This window comes from Panthera pardus, unplaced genomic scaffold, assembly GCF_024362965.1.
Source record: "Panthera pardus isolate Hobbes unplaced genomic scaffold, ASM2436296v1 HiC_scaffold_2, whole genome shotgun sequence".
NCBI lineage: Eukaryota > Metazoa > Chordata > Mammalia > Carnivora > Felidae > Panthera > Panthera pardus.
Window position 1 is genome coordinate 229,671 of NW_026526765.1, and position 24,590 is coordinate 254,260.

The 24,590-nt window shown below is 51.4% G+C and overlaps 1 protein-coding gene across 2 annotated transcripts in view; it reads left to right on the forward strand.

The window, feature by feature from the left end:
- AHRR (aryl hydrocarbon receptor repressor) overlaps positions 1-24,590 on the forward strand; it is a 92,596-nt gene that overhangs the window by 52,790 nt on the left and 15,216 nt on the right. For both annotated transcript variants that reach the window (XM_019438255.2, XM_019438254.2), the window contains exons 5-6: positions 16,766-16,855; positions 23,965-24,094. In XM_019438255.2, coding sequence (XP_019293800.2) covers positions 16,766-16,855; positions 23,965-24,094 — 220 coding nt within the window. The remainder of the gene's footprint in view (positions 1-16,765; positions 16,856-23,964; positions 24,095-24,590) is intronic.

Below are 24,590 nucleotides of genomic sequence, written 5' to 3' on the forward strand. Positions count from 1 at the left end.
AGGGTTTCCCCCACGCGTTTCACACAGAAACCAAAGGGCAGAGGACCCCAAGCATCTGACGTGTCAAAGGGAAGGCTGGCCGGGCCGAACCACAGCCGGGCCTGCACCCAGCCTCACGGTGCCCCGAGGGGCTTCTCCGGGAAACCAGCCCTTATGTGAGGTCAGAGGCGATGTGCGCACGGGTCCTGGTGAAGCCTAGGTGTGGGGACACAGGACAGCCAGAAGGCAGTGTAGGCTGAGAGGCAGCATGAGCGGCTGCTTGGGGGACAAATGGGAATCGACTGCAAACGGGCCTAACTGGGTGAATTTAAAAGGAAAAGCTGTGAACCAGGGAGGCAGTACCTCCTTCTTGATTTTGCAGTCCTTGACAACTGAATAAGAGAGATAGCTGTGGAAGTCGTGTGGACAGTGGTGACCAGGCGCTGGACCCTGGACCTCTGTCCTCAAGAAGATTCTACAGTTAAAGGCGGGACACAACCGGCACGCCGGCCCCTCTGGTCAAAGAGACTCAGTGCGGGCACGTGGCCTGCAGCCTTCCCACGCTGCACAAGAGCGTCGGGGTCTCCAAGTGTGGCGAGGTGGGTGGTGGGGCTGCACACGGGGCACTGACCCTGGCGCAGCCCCTCCGTGGAGCCCAACAGCCTAGAGGAAGGACCCGAAGACGCCGATGTTGGGGCTTCCCCACCAGAACTCTGTCGTGCGTGTGGACGTCCTGGTGGCTCTCCCACACCTGCTTGTAAACTCCAGCACATGAGGGCCACAGACCCTTGAGACAAGAGGCTCACTCAGGATCCAGCAGGAAAGGCAGCTCGGGTGACCCAGGGAAATAAACCAGCCGATGTCGGGCTCCTTGGGGAGAAGAGCAAAGACACAGTGTCCGTGAGATGGAAACAGGTGCCAACAAAGGGAATATTCTGAAGTTTGGGAAAGAGCGCAAGAATTACAAGTATGAGAGCAAACGTAGGAGCTGTACGAAGATGGAGAGTTGACGCTGAAGGGTCACTTCAGTTTCCCCAAGAGGGAGAGGAAACTAGGTGGAGAATATAGTCCCCGAGGGCCCCATAGGCTCCAGTTCCAGAAAGATCGGGGGAGGAAGCTGTCAAGGAGGGTTTCCCAGAACCACGGGCTGGGTTTCCGGCCTGAAGGTCCCCCTGCGTGGCCAGCACAGTGGGTGGAAAGGACCAGGGTGTTCCGCCTTTCAGAGATTCCACACCCCAGCACAAGAAAACCCCAAATGCTCCCAGAGAAAAGGAGCAGGTACCAAGAAAAGCACTGAGCCTCAGGAGTCCAGGCCTCACCAGGAGCGCTGGAGCTGGAAGGCCTTGCAGAAGTGTGTGCAGAGGCAGGAGCAAGGTGATGTCCTGCTAGGCCCCACAGGCCTGCCACCTGCCGGGTTTGGAGGGTGAGGCGGAGAAGAGCAGCCTCAGACGGGCTGGGCCTGGAGAGTGGCTTCTCAGGACGAGGGTCTCCTACTGGAACCAGGGCAGTGTGGAAACACAGGCGTGGAGCCTGGCGCCCAAGGCCCCACCATCAGCAGGGGAAGAGAGGAGACCGGACGGAAAGGGCTCTGCACGAGACAGAGCTGGGTACGTGAGTCGGTGTGGGGGCGCACAGCCGCCTGGCTCAGCTCATGGGTTTATGCACAGTTGGGACATGGCCACGCAAGGACAGCAGGGCTCGGAGCGGCTGCTCTGGTGTGGGCCCGGCGGGCCGGTTCTGACACAGGCTCTTAAATCTTGCCCACTCGACTTCTATCCTTCGTCCCACCAAATTCTGTTGCATCAGAAATAAACCTGCTCCTGGCTTCCTTGTGGATCCTTGCTGCTGGGCGGATCTTCACCACCCTCTGGTCTCGTTTTAAACGTGCCTCCTGCAGACGTGTGTGGGGGTCCTTTCCCCACACTGTGTCCTGTCGCGGGTGCGTTTAGCCTCTGGGTACTGCAATCACCCTTATTTGGGGCTGCTTTGTGACATCATATTTTGTCTTTCACACTCAGGGCTGTGGCTCCCTCCTCCCTTCCTCTCCAGGCTTCCATGAGCTTTCTTGTGCTAGTTTAAAAGTTACACATTCTGCCCTGTCTTTATGGGGATTGCCCTTAGAAAAGACCTGTTCAAGTTGGTTTTCTCTGATTCTTGGGCTCACGGCATGCTCTCAGGCGTCTGGTCTCCTGGACACTGCACGTCAACTCTTGTCTTGAAGTTGAATCCTGCCCGGCACGGGTCGTTGTCTTTGATCCTTGTGGCCTGGGTGTGTTCCTCTCTGGAGTGCTTCCCCTGCAGTGCGTCCACTGTGGGCCTGGTTCTGACATGTCCCTGCATCCACTGTGGGTCTGGCTGTGACGTGTCCTGCGTCCACTGTGGGCCTGGCTATGACATGTCCCTGTGTCCACTGTGGGTCTGGCTGTGACATGACCCTGCGTCCACTGTGGGTCTGGCTGTTATGTGACCCTGCATCCACTGTGGGTCCAGCTGTGACATGACCCTGTGTCCACTGTGGGTCGTGCTGTGACATGTCCCTGCGCCACTGTGGGTCTGGCTGTGCTGGCTCCTTCCATCTGAGGTCTGTGGTCCTCAGTCTGGACATTTTATTTCTGTCTTCACGTCGGATAAAGCTCTTCTCCTCTATTGCTTTCATCTTCTAGAGCTGCTCTTATCCAGATGTTGGTACTTCCACAGCCACCCTCCCATCTGCTGGTTTTTCTTCCACGTTCTGTTTGGTCTCCACCCCCACCCCCGCCCCCCTCCTGCCCGCTGCCCTTCAGGAGAGGGGGCTCCTCCCGGCCGACTGCCGGGTGCTGTCCATCACACCAGATCCCGGGCTGGTTTATTTCTCTGCTTCCAGTTTCATGCCCGCTACTTCCATTTGATTTGTTTGTAATGCTTCTTGTTTTATTCTGCTTATGTGTTTTCTTATTTCCCGAAATGTACTTTTTAAATTCACGCTCCTCTCTATCCTGAGCCCCCTGTGTTGCCCTGCATGCCTTGTCCCTGCTCTGCCGGGGAGCTGTGTGCTGGGGCAGGCAAGACTCAAGGAGGGGAGGGGATGCCGGCCCCCCCTTGGGAGGGAGCCCCCACCTGGGCCGCTTCCTCCAGCTGGCCCTCTCCCTCTCACCCCTGCCTGCCCCACCAGGGGAGGCGGTCCCTGGGCAGTGCGGGGAGGGGCCACAGCAGAACAAGACCTCTTCCTTCCACCTTTCTCTGACTGCCCCCAAGCCCCTGCCCGGGCTGCAGCCCCCGTCGCCTCCTCACCTCCTCACCCCAGCCCCAGATGGCCTTTCTGGAGCTCCTCCTTTTCTCCTCCTGGGCCTGATTTTGGGGAGGAGGAGTCAGGAAGCCCTGTGTCCATGTTTTATTGAACCAACTGCATGTGGGGATGTGGATGAAAGGGGTCGTGTTTAGGGTATGGAACTGCGGGCTGCAGCATGTCCTCAGGGGAGGGGTCCCAGCAGTTCCCGGGCACTCCCGGGGCCTCGGGATGGTGGCTCCTGCGGGGGTACCGTCTGGGGGCCTGGCAGGAGCTACAGGGAGTGCTGGCATGGCACGGGGACTTCCCACCTCCAGGTCGTGGCTCTTCTAAAGAAAGACCTAGAAACTCACTGTCCCCCACATCGGACCTCAAGAGACACTGGAGCCTATCTCCCTCCGTGGCTCTTCTACTCTGCTGGCCTAGAGACTAGTCCCCAGACACACAGGCTGGGAAGAGCAGGCACAAAACCCCAGCAAACTCATGGCCAGGACTTGGGGTTGTCTGGTGCAGAAAGAGGGGCACAGTAGGAATTGGCTGGGAGGACAGGACAGGGCCTTCAGGCATGGGGGGAGAGCACAGTAGCTGGGGGTCCCAGCCCCGGCCCACCAAGAAGGACTGGGACACAGACAGAGGGGCCCTGGGATTGGGGCCTGACTCCTTGGCCACCTCCCACCTGCTCAGGCCTGGCCCCCTCAAGCCGACAGGCTTAAGAGGTGCGAGTCTGTCTCTGACTTTTGAAGGGTGTAAGTGGGGTTACCAGGGCAGGAGCTGGTGTGATTCTGGGGGCCCATGGCAGGTGATGGAGTGCGGGCTGCCCGGCCCTTGAGAGAGCCTCGCCTGTTTCTGTCTCCCTGCGGAGCAGTCTGCAGCACCAGCGGCTATGCCTCCTGGGTGTTCCTTTGGTCTTTCTCCTCCAAGGAATCTGCCTTTGATTATCTTCTGTTGTGGCTGCTGAACCCACTCTTCTGAAGCCCCTTTCAGTTTGTTTCAGGGGCTCACCAGACATGAATAAGCATGGAAAGCAGAGGCCTCATGCCAGGAGGGCAAGCTTGGCTCCCTGCCCCTCTAGTACAGCCCTCCACCTTACCTTCCTTACTTTCTGTGGGCCCGTGCCCCACTGCCAGCCTGATGATATGCATGGGGTGTCCCAGGCTTACCTGAGGACCCTGCCCACAAGCTTGTGTCACTTCGCAACCTTGTCCTGCCCTGGCCCGTGAGGTTGTGCCTTCTGCCCATCCAGTGGCCTTCTTGTGGGGTCAGTGCATGGATCCTGGTCCCATCTCTGAGGATGGATTGGGTGGCTGGGACTTGACTGGGCCTGGCCTTTTTGTGGCTTTTAGGTCATCAGGATTCTCCACTGTGAACCATCCCCCCCCCCACCATCTATTAGCCTGTGACCATCCACCATTTGTTCTCCGACTTTCCACCATGAATCCCTAACTGTCCACCATGAACCCCTGGCCATCTACCATGAACCCCTGACCATCCACCATAAATCCTGACCATCCACCATGAACCCCTGACTATCCACCATGAACTTCTGACCATCCACCATGAACCTCTGACCATGCACCATGAACCTCTGACCATCCACCATGAACCCCTGACCATCCACCATGAACCCCTGACCATCCACCATGAACCTCTGACCATCCACCATGAACCCCTGACCGTCCACCATGAACCCCTGACCATCCACCATGAACCTCTGACCATCCACCATGAACCCCTGACCGTCCACCATGAACCCCTGACTGTCCACCATAAATCCTGACCGTCCACCATGAATCTCTGACTATCCACCAGGAACCCCTGACCATCCTAATAAACCTCTGACTATCCTCAGCCACTGAGTTGGGCTCACTGGGTCCCTCTCACTTAGTGACCATTGTGCTTACTCTGGTCCTGCTTGGTTGTAGGGTCTCCTAGGCTTAGACACATGTGTCCCAGGTCCTGCCCCCACTGAGCTCTGAGTCATTGAGTGGGTCTCCAGCAGGTGATTTCAGCACAAGGTGAGGAGACTGGGCCAGCCTCTGGTAGGGAAGCCCCGTGGAAGGAGCATGGGCCATGCTTACTTAAGATGCCACGTGTTTAACTCTTGTTCACATTACCATTTCAATGTTTGGATCTGTGGAACACTGAGGAATTGCAGCCCTGAGCCATCATGTGGAGTTTTGATTACTATGGGAGGAGCCAGCATTTGTGAGGACCTTCCAGGCAGCTCTGTGTCATCCTGGGTTCATGGGGCAGCAGCTGAACCTCTGGGAACCTGAGAACCTTCCTGTCACCTGGATGCTGGCGTGCCTGTTCTGTCTCAGAGCACCCCTCCCCGGGCATGCTGGGGGATGGCCCACTGCCCGCTCAGGCTCACACCCGACTCCCCCCTCATGAGGAGGCTGCCAGCGCCCTGCGGGTCTACAGGTTACCCTTGTAGCTCTCCCTCCTGCTGGTGGTGTTCGGCCTGGAGGGCTTTATCCCCAAGCCACCTCAGGCCCCAGCACCACCCCTCCTTCCTGCTGTTCGGAAGTGGTGGGGGGCAAAGTGGGGCAAAGCTGGATCAGGCTCTCCTGGGTGTAGAGCTGCCCACGTGCGAAGGAAAGGTCTGGAACTTGTCCAAGGCAGGCTCTGACCCAGAAGGTCTGGAGTGACCCATGGTAGCCAGGCCAAGGCTGGTGGTCTAGAACATACGCGGAGAGTGAGGTCAGAGATTTCAGGGTCAGTGAGTGCAACCCTCCAGCCATCAGGACGCCTGCGAGGACAGGCCTGCTTCCTCCAGATGGACCCTCAGACTCATCAATAGCATTTATTTATTGATTGTCCCTAACTGGGCTGGCTTTTAATGAACCAAACTTCACGTTAAGATGTTTGTACTCAGGAAGTAGATCCCAGTTTTAAAATATAGGCTTTGTTCTCACTTTAGGAAATGATTTCAACACTTCTGGTATCAAATCACATGTCCTGCATTCTAATTATAGTACAGATTCTATGGGTTCTAGTACAATATGGATTCTTTGCTCACTCTGTGCTGGGCAGGGCTCATTTAACCCTCCTCGGTGGTCACTGCTGTCATTCACATTTTTCAGAGGAGGAGACTGAGGCCCAGAGAGGTTAATTAACTTGGCCAAGGTTGCACAGCTGAAAAGGCAGCACATGGTTGAAGGGTCCGTGAAGAAGCAGCATGGTCCCAGAGAAGGGAAGAAAGTGGATGCTGGACATGGCAGTCGGCACCTAGTTCTGGGCTCCACCCCCGCTGGGCACGGGGAGGCCGGGACGGCTGCAGAACGGTGGTTCTTGCTGAGAGCCCCGTCCCGGCACCTCCCCTCCCCCGGTTTCTGTGGTTCCCGTGGAAAGGAAGGCCCCGGGGAGCCCAGGGCAGCGGGTTACCCAGAGCCGGGCCCGGGTTAGAGCGAGGGAACGAGGGGTCAGCCAACTGCGTCTTTCAAGAACTGTTTGCAAGCACCGTTGCTGCTTCGTGGCAGAAATTCAAGGCTGAGTTTACTGTTTGTGGGATCTATAAACAGCCAGTCATTCCGTTCCCTCGCACGCACGCGGGCCCCATGGAGAGGCCACGAGTGATCTGCCTCCAGCAAGGCCAGGCAGCTGCCTGGTGCCCGCTCGCTCGCGTGACTGGCGCGGGCTGGGCCTTGTGTTATTGCCCCGTAGCCATGGCTGCGGCTCTCAGGGGAGTGCTTGGCTCCCCACGTCCCTTTATTCTAGGGAGGAGCGATGAGGGGCCGTTAGAATTGTTCCATTTTCCCTCGTTGTGTTCCTCTGCCGTGACCTTGACAGAACGATCTTTGAAGTACTTGCTGGCTGTTTTTTCTGCCGCGGACTGGACGAGATCAGGATATGCAACGGGTTTGCCAAGGGAAGTCCCGGGCTTTTCGCACGTTTTTGCCTTTATCCCCACAGAGGGGCTGTGGGCGGCAGGGCCAGCAGCGTGGGAGGCGCGGGCACCCGGGGCCCTCACCTGCCGTGACCCCTGCTGCCCCCTAAGTTGCAGGTGCACGTTTCGTGACTTTCAGTAATTGAATAGAGATGTGACTTTTTTGCCCCTTAAAAAAAGTTCAGTCTTAAGTTTGGGACCAAATCCTTTTTTCCACTTGGAAAAGTGACCTCATTTTCCATGTACCATGTTTGAGAAAACACAAAACTCTTGTAGGATTAAAAAGAGACCGGGAGAAAACAAACGTTGGCGATGCATATTTGAAAGATGGTCCCACATGTGTAAAAGTATTTGGCATGATGCTTCTGGACCAGAACGTCAATCCGATATTGAATCCATATGACTCGGCAAACGGCATTTTATGGTCCTTTTTCTTTTTTAAAAAATTTCTGCCTTGTGAGTTAAAGTTAAGGTTGTTTTTTGGTTGTGACTAATCTTATAAAATCTTTTTTAAGAAGGCGTTTTATATACTCGAGCCTTGAGCCGTCGTTCGGTCTTTGAACCGTTGCTAGCACGACAGGCTCAGTGTGCAGTAGTCTCCCCGCAGGGGAGCCATTCAGGGAGATGGCCGAGCAGCGGGCGCTCCAGGAGGGGCTGGGGCTGAGGGCCACGCACCGCCCGCCTGCCAGACCCCTCTGAGGTCACCGCTGCCAGCGCCACATGGCAGTTGGTCTGACTGCCCACCCGTTGAGCACGTCGCCCGACCTCAGGGTAGTGGCAACAGCAAATAGTCACTCTGATTGTCTATTAGCACGATCGATGGTCTTCCAACCAGCCCTCCGTGGACCCCAGTGTGGCCCCACCTACCTCCGTCTGAGTCCCAGGGGTAGGACGGCAGGGGCTTCGTGGTTGGCTGCTCCCATCCTGGGAGGCTGCGCCAGCACCAGTGGGTGCGATCCGCTGTGGCGGCAGCGCCCTGACTACCCAAGTGTCCCCGTCACTGCACGGAAAGTGGGTGGTACCAGCCCGTTCTCCCTGCCCCGCCACCCGGAAACCCACCAGCCCCTGTGGGCGCCAGCCCCCAGGGCCTCGGCTAAGCGTGGGGCAGGAGGGAGGCCAGGTCACGTCCAGGCAGAAAGGGGCCCAGCTCTTTGGTGGTGAGTGCCAGGTGCCGGGTGCCCTCACTCCTCTTAGCCAGGCCCCCACCCTGTAGGCTGGCAGTGTGTTTAATGTCGTCACGTGCCTCCACACTTCTTTTGTCTCAGGCAGTGAAGGCAGGTCTTTTGATAAATGATGTAAACAGACAAATTCCAAGTGTTCATAGGTGCCTCCCCCAAAACACTGTGTGTCCAAGAACAGAGGCATTGGGGCAGGACATTAGGCAGGCGCATATATATATATATATATATATATATATATATATATATATTTTTTTTTTTTTTAATTTTTTAGAGAGAGAGAGAGCATGGATGGAGGTTGTGGGGAGGGGCACAGGGAGAGAGAAAGAGAGAGAGATCTTAAGCAGGCCCCACATTCAGTGCGGAGCTTGGACATGGGGCTCGATCCCGCAACCCTGGGATCATGACCTGAGCCAAAATCAAGAGTTAGACACTCAACTGACTGAGCCCCCTGGGTGCCTGATTTAGGTTATTTACAAACTTTCAGATAGCCCCCTAGGATGAGAGCCAGGCAGATACTGGACTTTCCACTCACCACTCAAAGGTGTTAGGATATGTGGGACCACACACTTTTGTCTGGAGCTGGACATTTATTCAAATGACAAGTAACACAGTTTGTTTGATTCTTAGAGGTGTTTTGGTGGACACCTATGTTGTATGAGGTCAATTTCCTGTTCCTCGGAAGTACGTTGGGGTTCAGGGGCGGGGGGGGCTTTGCAAGGACCATTTAAGTCCGTGGCCACGGCTGCAGGGCTACGTGAGATGGGGATTTCTTGCCCAGAAAATTCAGCACAAAATCTGGGTCCTTTGCAGAGTCATCGCCCCAGTGTGTGTGCCTCTGCGTCAGAAAATCGTCCACAACTTTGAAGCCTGCAAGTCACGGAGGAGCCAGGCCAGGGTTGTCTGGAGGGGGTCATTTCGCATCAGAAATCCTATCCTGACTGCCTGTGGGCACCTAGCTTCTCGGGCGCATTTGGGGCTGGTTTCGACATTTTACCGCATCTCTCTCGAAGAGCTCTGACAAGTGTGTTTTACCTTTTCATGAGTGCTGTCACTTCCCTTTTTGAAATACTTTGGTGACTGGATGTGTGGCTTTGTAGCGGAGCGGGCTGTGTGTGAAGCTGGAAGGCTTGGTCCTTTGCCCTGAGGGTTTTCCTGGGACCTTCATGTGACGTCGTCCCATCACCAGAACACGGCAGAACACACTAGCTCTGGTTGGCAGGTGCACTTTTCCTACGCCTCTACCCCCGACACAGAAAACACACATCTGAGGCAAGAGTCACGTTGTACCTCGAACGAAGTAGGCAGAAAACCTACAACGGTGTTATCTGAAAACAAAGTAGAGAACAAAGAAAAAGACAAGGCATCACCCAGAAGAAGACACACTCTGTGGACAGGTTCTGCGTGGCTCCACGAGACGGAGGCCTGACTGCAGCGCCATGGAGGATCATGATGTTGGGGGACTCTGGCTGGTTCCATCCTCTGCCGTGCAATAGCTACATTCCTGCAGGAGCAGGAGCTGGGAGCAGGGAGGCTCCCCAGAACCCAGCTTCCGCCCTGTGGCAGCTGGGAGGGAGCTGTTCGTGGGTACATGTGATGTTACTCTGAACAGAGTCAGTCGCACTGGTGAGAGGGAGCGGAGCTAGGGGTGGGAGTGTCTGATCCACTCGTTTCTACAAGCAAGTTTTAGCGAACCTGAATACAGAAAACCAAGTTCCAGAGCACGGAACGGAAGGGGAGAGGGTCGCGGCTAATTCTGTGAGGTCAGAAAACCGTGCACTGAAGCCTGATGGAGGGCACAAAGGAGAAACCAACTCATCTCCTCGAGACACTACGTGAAAGAACTCTAAATAAAGCAACTGCGAGTTGACTCTGTCTGCAGCAGAAGGAGCGAGCCATGGTGGCCATGGGAATAAGGTGATTCTCCATGTCAGGAGCCACTGTGAGCTCATCAGCCTGGTGACCCTGAAGGGGCAAACACCACCTTGAAGATGATTCTCCAGCCCTGACGGACAAACGGACGATCACAAAGCACGATAACAAAAGCTTCACAAAGCACCATTTATTGAAAAGCTCGTTCTGTCCCCGTGGTTCCGGTGACACCTGCTTCCTATGCCACATTTCCGTCTAAGCTGGGGCCTGTTTCTGGACTCGCCACGCAGTCCACTGACCAGTCACTGACACCAGCACCAGCCGTCGTGACTACAGACGTCGGCCCCACATTTCGGTGTGCGAATGAGACAGCCCTCCCTCCTCACTTTTCCTGTGTTTTGTTAGCTATGACTGCACGTTTCCTGCCTGCACGTAGCATCGACTCGCCTGCTCCCAAAACAGAGTGGCAGTCTGTTGGGGGGTTCACTTAGGCAGAACGGGCATTTTTGCAATGCTGAATTGCCTTGTCCAGGAACGAAGGATGTCTTTCCATCTGTTCAAATATAATTTTGTGTCTTGAGAAGTTTTAAAGCTTTCTGCCCCTGTGTTTTACACTTTCTTGTTAAGTTTATTTATAAAGTAATGGATCTTCTTTAATGTGTTTGTAAATGGGGTTTTATCTATCATCAGACCCTCTAATTTGGTTATTTTTCTAGTATGTAAAGATTATTGAATATGGTATCTAATTTTATATACTGCTTCCTTACTGAATTTTTTTAATTTTTTTTACTTTTTAACTTGTTTTATTTTTTTAATTTTTTTTAATTTACATCCAAATTAGTTAGCATATAGGGCAACAGTGATTTCAGGAGGAGATTCCTTAGTGCCCCTTGCCCATTTAGCCCAACCCCCCTCCCACAACCCTTCCCATAACCCTGTTTGTTCTCCATATTTATGAGTCTCTTCTGTTTTGTCCCCCGCCCTGTTTTTATATTATTTTTGTTTCCCTTCCCTTATGTTCATCTGTTTTGTCTCTTAAAGCCCTCATATGAGTGAAGTCATATGATTTTTGTCTTTCTCTGACTAATGTCACTTAGCCTAATATCCTCCAGTTCCATCCACGTAGTTGCAATGGCAAGATTTCATTCTTTTTGATTGCTGAGTAATATTCCATTGTATGTATGCCACATCTTCTTTATCCATTCATCCATCGATGGACATTTGAGCTCTTTCCATACTTTGGCTATTGTTGATAGTGCTGCTATAAACATGTGCATGTGTCCCTTCGAAACACCACACCTATATCCCATGGATAAATGCCTAGTAGTGCCATTGCTGGGTCGTAGGGTAGTTCTATTTTTAGTTTTTGGAGGAACCTCCATACTGTTTTCCAGAGTGGCTGCACCAGCTTGCATTCCTACCAACAATGCAAAAGAGATCCTCTCTCTCTGCATCCTCGCCAACATCTGTTGTTGCCTGAGTTGTTAACGTGAGCCATTCTGACAGGTGTGAGGTGGTATCTCATTGTGGTTTTGATTTGTATTTCCCTGATGTTGAGTGATGTTGAGCATTTTTTCATGTGTCAGTTGGCCATCTGGATGTCTTCTTTGGAGAAGTGTCTATTCATGTCTTTTGCCCATCTTTTTTTTTTTTTTTTTTTTGAGTTATTTTATCATTGGCTTTCTAGGAGTTTCCAGATATCCAGTGATAGCATCTGTAGACAGAGACCATTTTACTTTGCCCAGTTCTTATGCCTCCTGTTGGTTTCTCGTCTCGCTATAACAGCTAACACCTCCATCTGATGGTGGTCACTGTAGGATAGGAGTCAGCCAACATTTTCTTAAAAGGCCAGATGCTAAATATTTTCAGCTTTGTGGGTCATACAGTTGCAACCACTCGGCTCCACTGTTACAGTGCAAGAGTGGCCACAAACAATAAGTAATGAATGAGTGTGTCTGTGTTCCAGTAAAATTTTATTCCCAAAACCAAGTGCCAGGCCATAATTGGGACTGTAGTTTGCACACACTGGAATGGGAGATCGTGGATATCTTTGTGTTGCATCCTGGTATTACTGGAAACACCTAGAATATTTCCCCACTAAGTAAGTTGGTGACGTAGAAATAACACGCACCCACATAAACACTATCATGTTAAGAATGTGCCTATAATTCCTATTTTCTTAAGAGTTTTTATAGAGAATAAATGTTGAATTTTGTGGAAAGCTTTTTTACCATCTATGGAGATAATTATAATACTATCCCCCGTAGATCTATAAATGTGTATTAAGCTAATGGATTTCCTAATGTTGAGTCAACCTTGCATTCCTGGAATAAGTTCACTTGGTCATGTGTATTGTGTTTCCTTAATGTGAAATTGGAATCTGTTTGCTAATATTTTATTTGTACATTCTCATCAATAACTAAAGGTCTGTAATTTTATTTTTTATTGTACTTTTCTTTGATCAGAGTTAAGTGTCAGTGTTACACTTCTAAAAATAAGTGGAAAAATTCCCTGACTTTCTATGCTCTGGGACAATTTATGTGGCATTGATGCGATCTGATCTTTAAGACTTGGTGGTTACGTTAAAGCCATCTGTGGGCTGGATCCTTGGTAACTTCCTCTGTGTCTTCTAGAGAAATCGGTCACGTAAGGTTTCTGTCTCTAATGGATACATTGTATTTTCCTAGGGAAACATACACTTATTTAGGGTTTCAAATTTATTTGTGACTTTCTCCTACTTTCATTTAATGTGGTTCCCTCTGCCACCACCAGGGAACTGCTTTCTGGTGTTTATCCCATTGCTTTGTTTGGGCTGCCCCTGGGCTCCCTATAAATAGATGCACAGGCCCCAAGGTCAGCAGGGTGCTCTTTTTCTCTGTGTGATAGCCCTCATGTGGGGCTGGTAGCTGCTGGGTTATTTCCAGAGTGTGACTGTTGGGAAGGAGGCCGCTATGAACATTCTTGTTAGGGTGTTTTTGTGAGCACACCCATCTCACTTGGGTAAGCACTGGAAGGGTAAGCAGTGGAATTTCTGGTCATGGGGAGAATGCATGTTCATGTTTATGAGGAATCTCAAAGCCGTTTCCCAACGTGATTGTCACATTTTGCGTTCTTACTGGTGATGGTTCGTATCCTCACCAACATTTCGTGTTGTCCGTTTTTTTGACTGTAGCCATCCCAATGTTTGTGAAATGGTATCTTAATGTGATGTTTATCTGCATTTCCCTGATGACTAATGATGTTGACACATTTTCATCATAGACAGGCCTTTCTTCCATCTCCCTAGGAAAGTATCTGTTCAAGTCTTTTGCCCATTTAAAAAAATTGGGTCGTTCATCTTTTTACTATCAATTTATGAATTTTATATATTCTGAATGAGGTCCTTGGTCAATGTGCTGTGAATACTGTTTTCTTGCCCTGTGGCTTGTCTCTACATTTTTAAATTGTGTCTTTTAATAAAGTCCAGTTTATCAAGTTTTTCCATGAAGGGCTAGTGTTTTTGTGTCCTATCCACATCTGCCTATTCCAAACTCATGAAGACATTTTGTTTTCTTCTAGAAACCTTATGATTATGAGGTTTGATCTTTAGGCCTAAGCTATGTCTTGAATTAATTTCTGTGGAATTAGATAGGAGTCCGTGTTCATTTTTTCCATACAGGCAACCAGCTGTCCCAGACACATTAATGCCATGTTGTCCTGGCTAGCACAGCTTTATGCTAAGTCATGAAGTCACTGTAAGTTCTGAAATTTTGTTCTTCTTTAACATAGTTGCTTTAGCAAATATGGGCCCTTTGCACATATAGAATTTAGAATCAGCTTGACAATTTCTGCAAAGAGAAGAAAACCCTCCTGAGATTGTGATTGGGATCACATCACACCATAGACCGATTTTAGAGACTGGGCTCTCTAAACCATGTGGAATCTTCCAATGCAGGAGCATGGCATATCTCCTGGATTATTCAGGCCTTGTACATCTTTTATTAGATTTATTCCTAGGCATTTTATGGTTTTTTGGTTTAAAAAAATTTTTTTAATGTTTATTTATTATTGAGAGACAGAGAGAGACAGAGCATGAGCAGGGGAGGGGCAGAGAGTGGAGGAGACACAGAATCCGAAACAGACTCCAGGCTCTGAACTGTTAGCACAGAGCCCAACGCGGGGCTTGAACCCACAAACCACTAGATCATGACCTGAGCCGAAGTCAGATGCTTAACCGACTGAGCCACCCAGGTGCCCCATGTTTTGTTTGTTTGTTTTTTAATTTAGGTCTGGAGTTTTCTTTGTGGGAAGGTTTGTTGTTGTTGTTGTTGTTGTTTTTAAGTAGGCTCCATGCCCAGTGTGGAGCCCAGTGAGGGGCTCAAACTCACAACCTTGAGATCAAGACCTGAGCTGATGGACGTGTGGGTGGATCAGTCAGTTAGCATCCAACCTAGGCTCAGGTCATGATCTCGTGGTTTGTGAGTTCAAGCCCTGCATCAGGCTCTCTGCTCTCAGTGCAGAGCCCACTTCAAATCCTCTGTCCCCCTCTCTCTCTGCCCCTCCTCCCTCTCAAAAGTGAATACACATTTAAAAAAAAAGAAATTTGAATTTGTTACCAAAAAAAAACAGACCTGAGCCGAGATCAAGAGTAGGATGCTTAACAGACTGAGCCACTCAGGTGCCTGGCTGTGTCATGATTGTAAATGCCTGGTGTCAGTAATTTGTATTTTTCTTGATAAAATTTGCTAAGGGTATATCAAATTTATTGATCTTTTATTGATCTTTTATCAATCTTTTCGAAGAACCAAATTTGACTTTGTTGATGATGTTCATTATTTGACAATTTTAAACAATATCATTGACTTTTTCACTCTTGTTATTTTCTTTCTTCCATTTACATTGGATTTAATTGGCTCTTTTACTCTAGTTTCCTAAGGAGAAACTACACTCTCTTCCTTTCATAGCTCACTAGGATTTAGTACTCTCTTTTCTGCTAATATGTCTCTGCAAGTGACCAGCTCCCTGTGGTCTCATCAGGACAAGGGCATGGATTTGTGTAGTGTCACTTTTCTTGTTGTTTTCCATCATTTATAAGCGAGGGTATTTGGGGTTAGGTGGCTGCTGCTGTCCTAGGATGCCTAGAGATCTTCAATATTAGCAATTTAAAAGCTCTTGGGAATTGATATTTATAAACCCGGAGTGTTTATAAACTTCGAAGTTTATATCCGAAGCAGGCTCCAGGCTCTGAGCTGTCAGCGCAGAGCCTGATGCAGGGCTCGAACTCAGGAACCATGAGATCATGACCTGAGCCAGTCGGACGCTTAACCGACTGAGCCACCCAGGTGCCCCCAGCTATCATTTTCTTTATCGTAATGATGATGATGGTGAGCAGGAAGAAGATAGACAGATAGACAGACAGAGGATAGATGAAATGCCCGTTGATCATGTAAATCGGTGGCTGTGTTCTCTTGTGCATCTTCACTACTGGTGATTCTGGGAAATCACTGCAGGGCGGAGCTACAAAGCTTGCCTTTTGAATAAAGATTTGAAGTCAGGCACAGCATAGCCACATGCCGCACTTTTCTACACACATGCACGCACACCAAATAATTATGGATATAACTGATTTAATAATCATCAAAATATTGTGAATAGCAGACACTAACAAATTTAAAATGAAGAGGAAAATATTTTAAGATGCTCTAATTGATAAAGAAAAAATTAAAAACCTGGATACACTAACAACCATTACATAAACTGACACGGTGCTAAAACCCTCCCCTTTTCACTTGCTGTCTCCCATCATCCCCAAGCTGAATGCTCTTGGAAGTGAAACCAAACTTTCGAGGTGCACGTTATCCTTGCCTTCAATAAGTAGGTCCAGGAAATGGAAAAGAGGGAGAGGGGCCTGACTCGTATCTAGTGATCCTGACACCAAGATCAGGAGGGACGCTCGTGGGCCAGCTTTTCCTTAAATACGGATGAGCGTCTCCGCAGCAAAGTGAGTTACTTCCAAGAGCAAATTAGAAGTGACGATAAGGCTTATCCTGTAATATGCAAGAATGATTCATCATCAGGGACCTATCATGAAATTCTCCACATCAATAGACTAAAGAGATGTTATGTTATTGTTTCAGGAGATGTAGAAATAGCACTTGATGGAATTCGATATTTATTCATGATGAAAACTCTTCGGAAAACCAGAACATAGTCTGGAAGAAAGTGCGTGAACAGGGACAGTCCATATAGTGAAGTGAGGCTCCTGTTTTGTTTCAGGTACTGCTGGGAGCCTCATCTCTCCATGAGGATATTTGTATTTTGTCCAAGATGAGTTTTATAATCATTAGCAAAAGAAGAACACAGTGTTGAGGCTTATAAACCATGATGAAGTTCCCCTGTCATCTGCACACTTGGGACCTATTGCAAAACGGCCATAAATAAACAAACAAATAAATCAACAGTGGGTGTTTCTGGAGGTTATACATACAGACTACAGAACAGGAGAAATGGTCGAAAATGCAGCAGAGACAATGCTTGCGCTTTCTCATTGTGAAGGTTCTGAGAATGTGGGCAGGAGCCAACTAAAGTTCTCGTTTCTTCTAGTCTCTCGATGGCTTTGCCCTGGTCGTGAGTGCGGAAGGCATGATATTTTATGCGTCAGCAACGATCGTGGACTATCTGGGCTTCCACCAGGTAAATACAGCTCTTCGGCCTGCGGCGTGGTGGGTCCCACTGTTTGCACACGCTTTCTGTCTTCCAGCCTCACACACCTGTAAAACCAGGCTTTTCTTATCACGCAGGTTTTATCAGGTAAGGATTTCCACATCCCAGCTTGGTCTAGGGCTCGAGGTCGCAAGAGAGGTGTAATGGTGTCCAGGGTGTCACAACTGTATTGGGCACTGACCTCTGCTGGCCGCGACCTTGCCACGGCATCACTGTCTGAAACCCCAGAGATGGGGCACATTCGGGAAAGAACGTGTTCTGGAAATGCCCTTATTGATGTCCAGGTAATTCATTTGGTCTGTTGCCGCAGGCCTGCCCAGGCTGAATGATTCCAGACATTGGGGCAAGGCTCTGGGGTTGAGACCCACCAAACGCTGGATCCTCCTCCAAGAAAAGGTACAATAAAAAAAAACCCACCCATGGCCCAGGGAGGGAAAAGGAAACTTCAGGGCCTGGCCTCTGGGAAGGAAAGGAGGTCGCTCATGAGAAATCCAAAGTTTGAGCTTCAAGTCCAAATCGAAATTCATACTTAAAAAAAAAAATGTAATGCTTATTTATATTTGAGAGAGACAGACAGACAGACAGACAACAGAGCATGAGCAGGGGAGGGGCAGAATCCGAAGCTGGCTCCAGGCTGTGAGCTGTCAGCACAGAGCCCGATGCGGGGCTAGAACTCACAAACCGTGACATCATGACCTGGGGCAAAGTCAGACGCTCAACCAATGGAGCCACCCAGGCGCCCCGAAACTTACACTCTTGTGTAGCTCAGAGCCCCAGGTCAGAGCCAGTGGTGGACAGATGAGAACGTGGGGCACCAGGAAGCAGAAACATGACCTTAGCTGCAGGGCCACAGCCGTCCCCAAAAAGATGTCCCCTGTGAAGAGGGCTTCTTCGTGCAAAATTATAAACACACTCGATGCAATATACAAACAGGCAGATTGGAGAAAGAACAAAATAGAACTTTGAAAAGTGAGGTATACAGTGTATCTGTCTGTCAGGGTCCTACCTGGAGACAGAAACCGTGAAGTGCTCTGACTGGCTTAATATAAAGATTTAAAATGAGTTTCGTATAAAGAATCATTAACACAGGATCCCAAGGGGGTACAGCCGTAGACAGAGACACAGCGAGCGGAGGGGCCACAGGGCCCACAGGAGGCTGGGCACCCCAGCAAGGAGCACATTCTGGAGACACCCTCATGGGTGAGGGTGAAGCCATGGCTCCTGGGTGGCGGAGAGGTCACCGAGGTGCCCCAGGCCAGGGCTAGCCAGCAGGAAATGCCCACTGGGATGCTGGCCAGACTCTGGGGGAGGCTACCTGCCGGCGGACCTGGCCTGGGTGTGGTCTCAGAGGACCCAACCTCCCTCCTGCGGTGCCCAGAGCACCTTTGCCAGCGGAGGGGAAATGTGTACAGGATCCAGGATCAGAGCCAAGCGATGAAAGCTGAGAGGCAGTACATGGAATTGGAAACAAAGATCCCACAGGACGGGCGGAAAAGCAAGGGGATGCCCAGAAGCAAAGGGCGGTGGAAGCCAAGATCTGAGAATGGGGGTCCCTGACACATGAAAATTCAAGTCTGCCTGAGGCCCCTGAGGCTGATCGGAGCATTTGCTGTAATTTCCATGAAGACTGTCACTTTGAATCATTCCCAAAACTGAAGCGTCTGTCACTGCACAGATGACTCCGAGAAGTGTCTCGTCTTACACACGCCTCTACATTTGCTTTCCTGCCACCTGAACCTGGGACCGATGGCTGACACTGACCAGGCCTCTCCCTGCCGCTGGCCCCGGGACAATCTTTGGACAGACAACGTGCACACACCCACTCTTCCACAGGGCGACCCTGTGGCCTGGACTGGCCCCTGCAGCACGTGGAGGTGTGGCTCCGGCAAGGACCCCACACACAGGGCCACCGCGTGGCAAGTGGACAAAATGCCGTGGGTGTGATCTCCAGGAGGTGCTTCCGGGGCTGCCCTGCACACCACGGGGACAAGCCTTGGCTCCGCTCTCTCTGAGCCTCCTTTTCTTCCTCCGTGTGCAGGGCACGGGGCATTGGCACCTGGTGACACTCGGTGGGGGTGGGGGGAGACGTCCCCACCACCAGCCACGCCTCAGGGAGGTGGCCCGTGGTTCTTCTCCCACTGGCTGCTCCTGGCAGTGGGTGACAACTGGGCTCCATCACTGTGTCCTTGTGTCCACCTGCACCTCCTGAAGACATGCGGGGCAGGTGTTGGGGGATGTGAAGTGGGGGGAATGCATCACCCGCCCCAGACACATGAGCACCTGGATGGCCAGCTGAGGCCCTTGCTCCCCTCTTTAGCCCTCCCACGTGTGCTCTCAAGGTTGCTGTGCTCGCACAGCTCTCTGGCCTCGGGGCCCCCTCGTGCAGCTTGGAGCTCAGGGACCCACAGATGGCCAGCACCAGGCTGCGGACACGACGTGATTCCAGCCCCCAAATGGCAAACTCTCTTTGTCTCCTCGATTGCGTGTGCGGGGTCTGATTCTAGAAAAACGTGGTCTGGGCTGCCTTTTCCATGCTCAGAACTCAACTCCAGTCCCTATCACTGTCTGCTGAGTTGCCCTGCAAATTCTCCAGACACACCCAGAACTGCCTACCTTTAGCCATAATCCGGGAGGTGGCTTTGGTGATGTGCAAGTGTCCTGAGGCGAGGCTTTGGTCCCACGTCTGAACGTGCTCACTAGAGTGTTTTTTGGAGCTTGGTTATTCTGCAAGTGCTGGATGTAAAATAAAATTTTGCCTTCTATTATAAAGAAATTGTTTCCAAATGCCATTAAATCAGGCATTGCCTCTATTTATGTAAAACATGTTGAGAAAATATCAGAACAGTTTTGTGCTGTCGTGAGCTCCTTGTGCAAAATACGTAAGTCAGGAACCAATTATTTTAGTATCTTCAGGTTCAGCAGTCATTTTGATGAACAGCTAGGTTTTAGATGCATATTTTCGTTGCCGTTGACATTTATTGATTCAAGAAGGGCTCCATTCTCCCCCAGGCTGGCAGCTGGGGGAGAGCTGTCCCCGTTTGAACCAGGGCAAGGGCATGGGTGCAGTTGGGAATCCCACAGGCTAGGTAACAGGTGCGTGTGCAATTTGCACAAAAGGATGAGGGCTGCGGGGATGGGGCTGTAAAAACTGGTCATGACTTTATTCTTAACTCCAGAAACGGTAGTTTAGAGATAAAATAAGGCTGGCTTTACTTGACCAAAGCTGTGTCTGTTTTTCCACTTTTTTTTTTTTTTTTGAGAGAGAGAGAGAGAGAGAGCGAGCGAGCATGTGCAGAAGCACATGCATGCATGTGCGGGGGCGGGGGGGGGGGCAGCGGGGCAGAGAGAGAATCCCAGGCAGGCTCCGCACTGTCAGTGCAGAGCCCGATGTGGGGCTTGAACTCAAGAACCACAAGATCGTGACCTGAGCCAAAATCAAGAGTCAGACGCTTAACCGACTGAGCCACCCAGGCGTCCCTGTTTATACATTATTTGAATACTTATTCTACTGATCTCTCCACCACTTGTCACTGACCCTGCTTTGTAGGGAGCAGACTCCGGGAGATTCAGGGAGACTAAGACCAGTCAGATATGTCACAGTAGTTATTATACCTTTGTTGCCCAACCTAGAAAGTGTCCACATTGGCTATGTCTTTCAATTTGCCTGAGTCAGAAATGTCTTTTCCGGTTTTCTCATGCCCTCGCCATTGGTCTCTCTCTTGTTTTGGTTAAGCCACAGAGCCCCTCTTACATGTTAATCCCACACATCCTTTCCATTAATTAACTAAGGTGTGGGGAGACATGAACAGGGTGTCCAAGGACGCAACCTTCTGCGATTCTACAAAGCGTGGGGTCACCCACCAAAGCTCGCTCGCGAGAGAATGACCGAAAGACAGTGCCTGTTACAAACTTCCCATGGGAACTACGACGGCCCAGTGCTCAGAGGTCAGCAGTCTTTTCCATTCATCAGACTGTAGAGGGGAAGATGCCATCCATTTGCAGCAGGGGGGAAGAATACAGAATTCCCAGTAATGAGTCAACCAAGTGGTATTTAGTACCTCACACAGAAAATATAAAACATTATTTATAGAAATTAAAGAACCAGATAAACAGAACGACGTGCCATATCCGTGAATCAGAGGACTCCAATTATCATTATAAAGATGTCAGATCATGTTACAGAGGTAATGACATTATCATAAAAACTAAGCAGCTCTTCTAGGTAGAGATAGACGAGCTTTTGGGAATGCAGAAAGTTGGGAGTCTCCAGGGCCAGGGGGCAGGAGTAGTGATTACTGGGACTTACACACCGGACACAAGACTTCCTGTAGGACCCAGTTGCTAGATGAACAGACCCCAAGACAGAACTGGAAGCTCACAGCAGGCACGTGTGCACCGGTGTGGGATTTACAATGAAGGGGGCGCTGTCCCGTGGTGGGGAAATAGCCATCTTGCCAACAAACAGAGCTGGGTAAACTGGATTTACACGGGAAAGAAATGAATCCTGGGGGCGTTTGGGGGGTCCAGCCAGTTAAGCATTTGACTCTTGATTTTGGCTCAGGTCATGATCTCACGGTTCATGAATTTGAGCCCCACATTGGGCTCTGCGCTGTCAGCATGGAGACTGGTTGGGGTTCTCTCTCTCTCTCTCTGCCCCTCCTCTGCTTGTGCTTGCTCTCTCTCTCTCTCTCGAATAAATGCATTTTAAAAAACTTAAAGAGAGCTTGGTCCTAGCTCTTACCTCATAGCATGCACAATAAATAAATGGCAGAAGTTTCTAGAAGCTTCAGGACCCAGTTAGGAGATGGGTGAGGATGATGAGAGCAAGACCCCACCCATGAGGAGACAGACAGATGAACTGGCCGTGTGAGGTCCACTAAGAGAGCAGAAAGGCAGGCCAGGGAGTAGTGACTCTGGCATCACAGCCCACGCAGTAGAGGACCCATGTCCAGAGCAGATGAGGAAGCCACAAATCAGCAAGACAGCTCAATGGAAATTTGAGAGAAGGACACAAACAGGCGCCACGCACACTCCCACATGGCACGCGTACATGTGCTCACACGCACACCTCAAGACCAAAAACGTGAGAAGATGCACAATTTCATCGGTTCTCGACGCACGGGTGAAGACCACGGTGCGGAACCGTGGCAGCCGCCACAGCGGCTCAGATGAAGAGGGCTGGGGACACCTCGCGTCGGCCGCAATGTCAAGCGACTGCGCTGGCACGCACCGCCACAGTGGCGTGTGGATCTGCGCCCTCGCTCGGGAAGGGCGCTTGGTGGCATCCACTAATGCTGGCCCTCTGCCACCCCTGACCCAGGAACCCCACCCCTGGGCGTGACTCGCTCAGACACAGCAGCGGCGTGTGGAATCAGGTGGAAATACCCACCCCGCGGACGCGAGAAACTGGCGCCACACACGCGGCGTGGGAGAACGTTACGACTGTGATGTTCAACCCCAGAGGACGGACACTAAGAACAGCGTTCCATTTACGAACATAACCGGCCTACGGAGTGGGCAGTCTGTGCCATGACCGCCCCAGGGGGGTGGAGGGAAGGGGCTCTGGGAAGCTGTTGTGTCCTGTTTCCTGATCTGGGAACTCACGCATCCAACTGTATGCATATGATGTGGGCACTTTTCAGCCAAGTGCTATACTGAATCACACTTTATTAGGAAAGCTTCCTATGGGAAGGGCACGCGTGATCACAGGGCCACCGGATGAGGTGGGAGCTGGCAGGTGAGTGGAAGCCATCAGGTCTTGAGCTGGAGGGAAAGCCTGGTGCCCTCACCTCCACCAGGAGTTGGTCTCTGCCTGTTGGCCTGACGTTCACACCCAGAGCCTCTGACGTGGACAACCACGACCAGGGACAACAAGCATTCTGACCTGTGAGCACTTGTTTCTCTGAAGACATCTCTTTGGACTAAGGAGTGCACAGGTAATTGCAGTGCAGCCTTCGAGTTACGGTCGTGTTCCTTTTCTGCTTTCCTGAGGTTGTTTGACCTGTAGGGATCCCAGTGAGCCTCAGCCATGCAGCTATGGGCAAGAGTAGGGCCCCTTGAACAGACAGCGGGTCTCATCCATCTGGGTGAGTATACTGGTTACTTTCTGAAAACGTAGCCTCATTTCTGGACTTGATTCTTCAGGGACTTTCCCTCCGTCTAGCTCTCGTAATGATCCTGTTGAGAAATGATGCAAACTTAGAAATGGCTGTTTCCAAAGAGGCCAAGGGCACCTGCCAGGTTATTCAGGTGTTGTTGGGCCAGGCTCTCCGTGCGGATAATGAGTGAGGGAAGGTTAAGGGAAGGTCGCGGGGAGATGTGCGTGGCCTTCATCATTTATCAACACACTCTGAATATGTCTGCTAACGGTCAGAATAGTCACGTTCCTGGGAAGCCAGTCTTCGTAGCCCACAGTTGTGGCCGCCGTGCCCTGAAATGCAGCTTCCAAGTGTGGACCCGGTGCCTTCGAGGGCTAGCCTCTGTGTTCAGAGCTCAGGTAGGTGGGAGGACAGAGGAGCAGAAAGAGGGCTAGGGACCTGCAGGTCCTCGTGGTACCATGGATGGGAGCAGCGGCCAGGCACAGAGGAGCCAGGGTGAAGGAAGTCCCTGGCCAGGAGGCCTGGCCGGGCTCTCGTGTGCTCTGATGGCTCCCAGTTCACCTGGCAGCTCCCGTCTCACCTTACGGCTCTGGTCTCACCTGGCGGTTCCCACCCCACTTCTTAAGGAGACTTTCCTAATAAACTTTTGTGATATGACACAAAGTGTCCCCATGACAGACACACAGCTTGATGAGTTCTCCAGTCCTGGAGAAAAGTGGCTACCCTGGGCCCAGGTGTTTGATCTCTGAGCCTCCTGCTCTGCCCTCAAGGGCACTGCCTGGTGGATGAGTGGGGGGCTGCGGGCGGGTGGGGGGCCTGGCATTCCAGGCCGGACACCTATGTCCTCCCAGGGAGGAAGTCTCCTCCGGCCAAAGGCCTGCCTTTCCTGCGAGACTTCTCTTCACAGCTGTGGCTGAGACAGCTCTTCGGTGGCTAATCACTGGAATAAAGCAGGTTGGGACAGTTGTTGCAATATTGCAGACGGACGTGATGCACCAGAACATCTATGACTATATCCACGTGGATGACCGCCAGGACTTCTGCCGGCAGCTGCACTGGGCCATGGACCCTCCCCAGGCGGTGTTTGGGCAGCCCCTGCACTCAGACACAGGTGGGTCTTCGGGTCCCCAGTGAGCCTGAGACTTGGGGCCGTTCCTGGAAAGGCGTGGGCGCCTCCGGAGAACTGACCACCATCCGTTCTCGTCCTGCTTCGCCTTCCTTGGGAGACCCCCCCCACTCCGAATCCTCCTCCCCTCTCCAGCCCCCCCTCCCGCACCCTCCTCCCCTCTCCAGGCCACCCAGCACCCTCCTCCTCTCTCCGCACCCCCTCCCGCACCCTCCTCCCCTCTCCAGCCCCCCCCCCCCCACTGCAGCCTCCTCCCCTCTCCAGGGCCACCCCTCCTGCATCCTCCACACCTGAGGAAATGAGGCAGTGCTTGTCTGTCACCTGGCAAGCTCCCCTCTGGAAATCCTAGGCCCAAGTCAGATTTACCTGTAAAAAATCCTGTTCAGAGACACTGCCCCTTGTGGGCAAGTGTTTCCTCCTGACCGTGGCCCCTGACCCATCACGACCGGGCCAGCTCCCCTAGAGGTCGTGGAGCAGACAG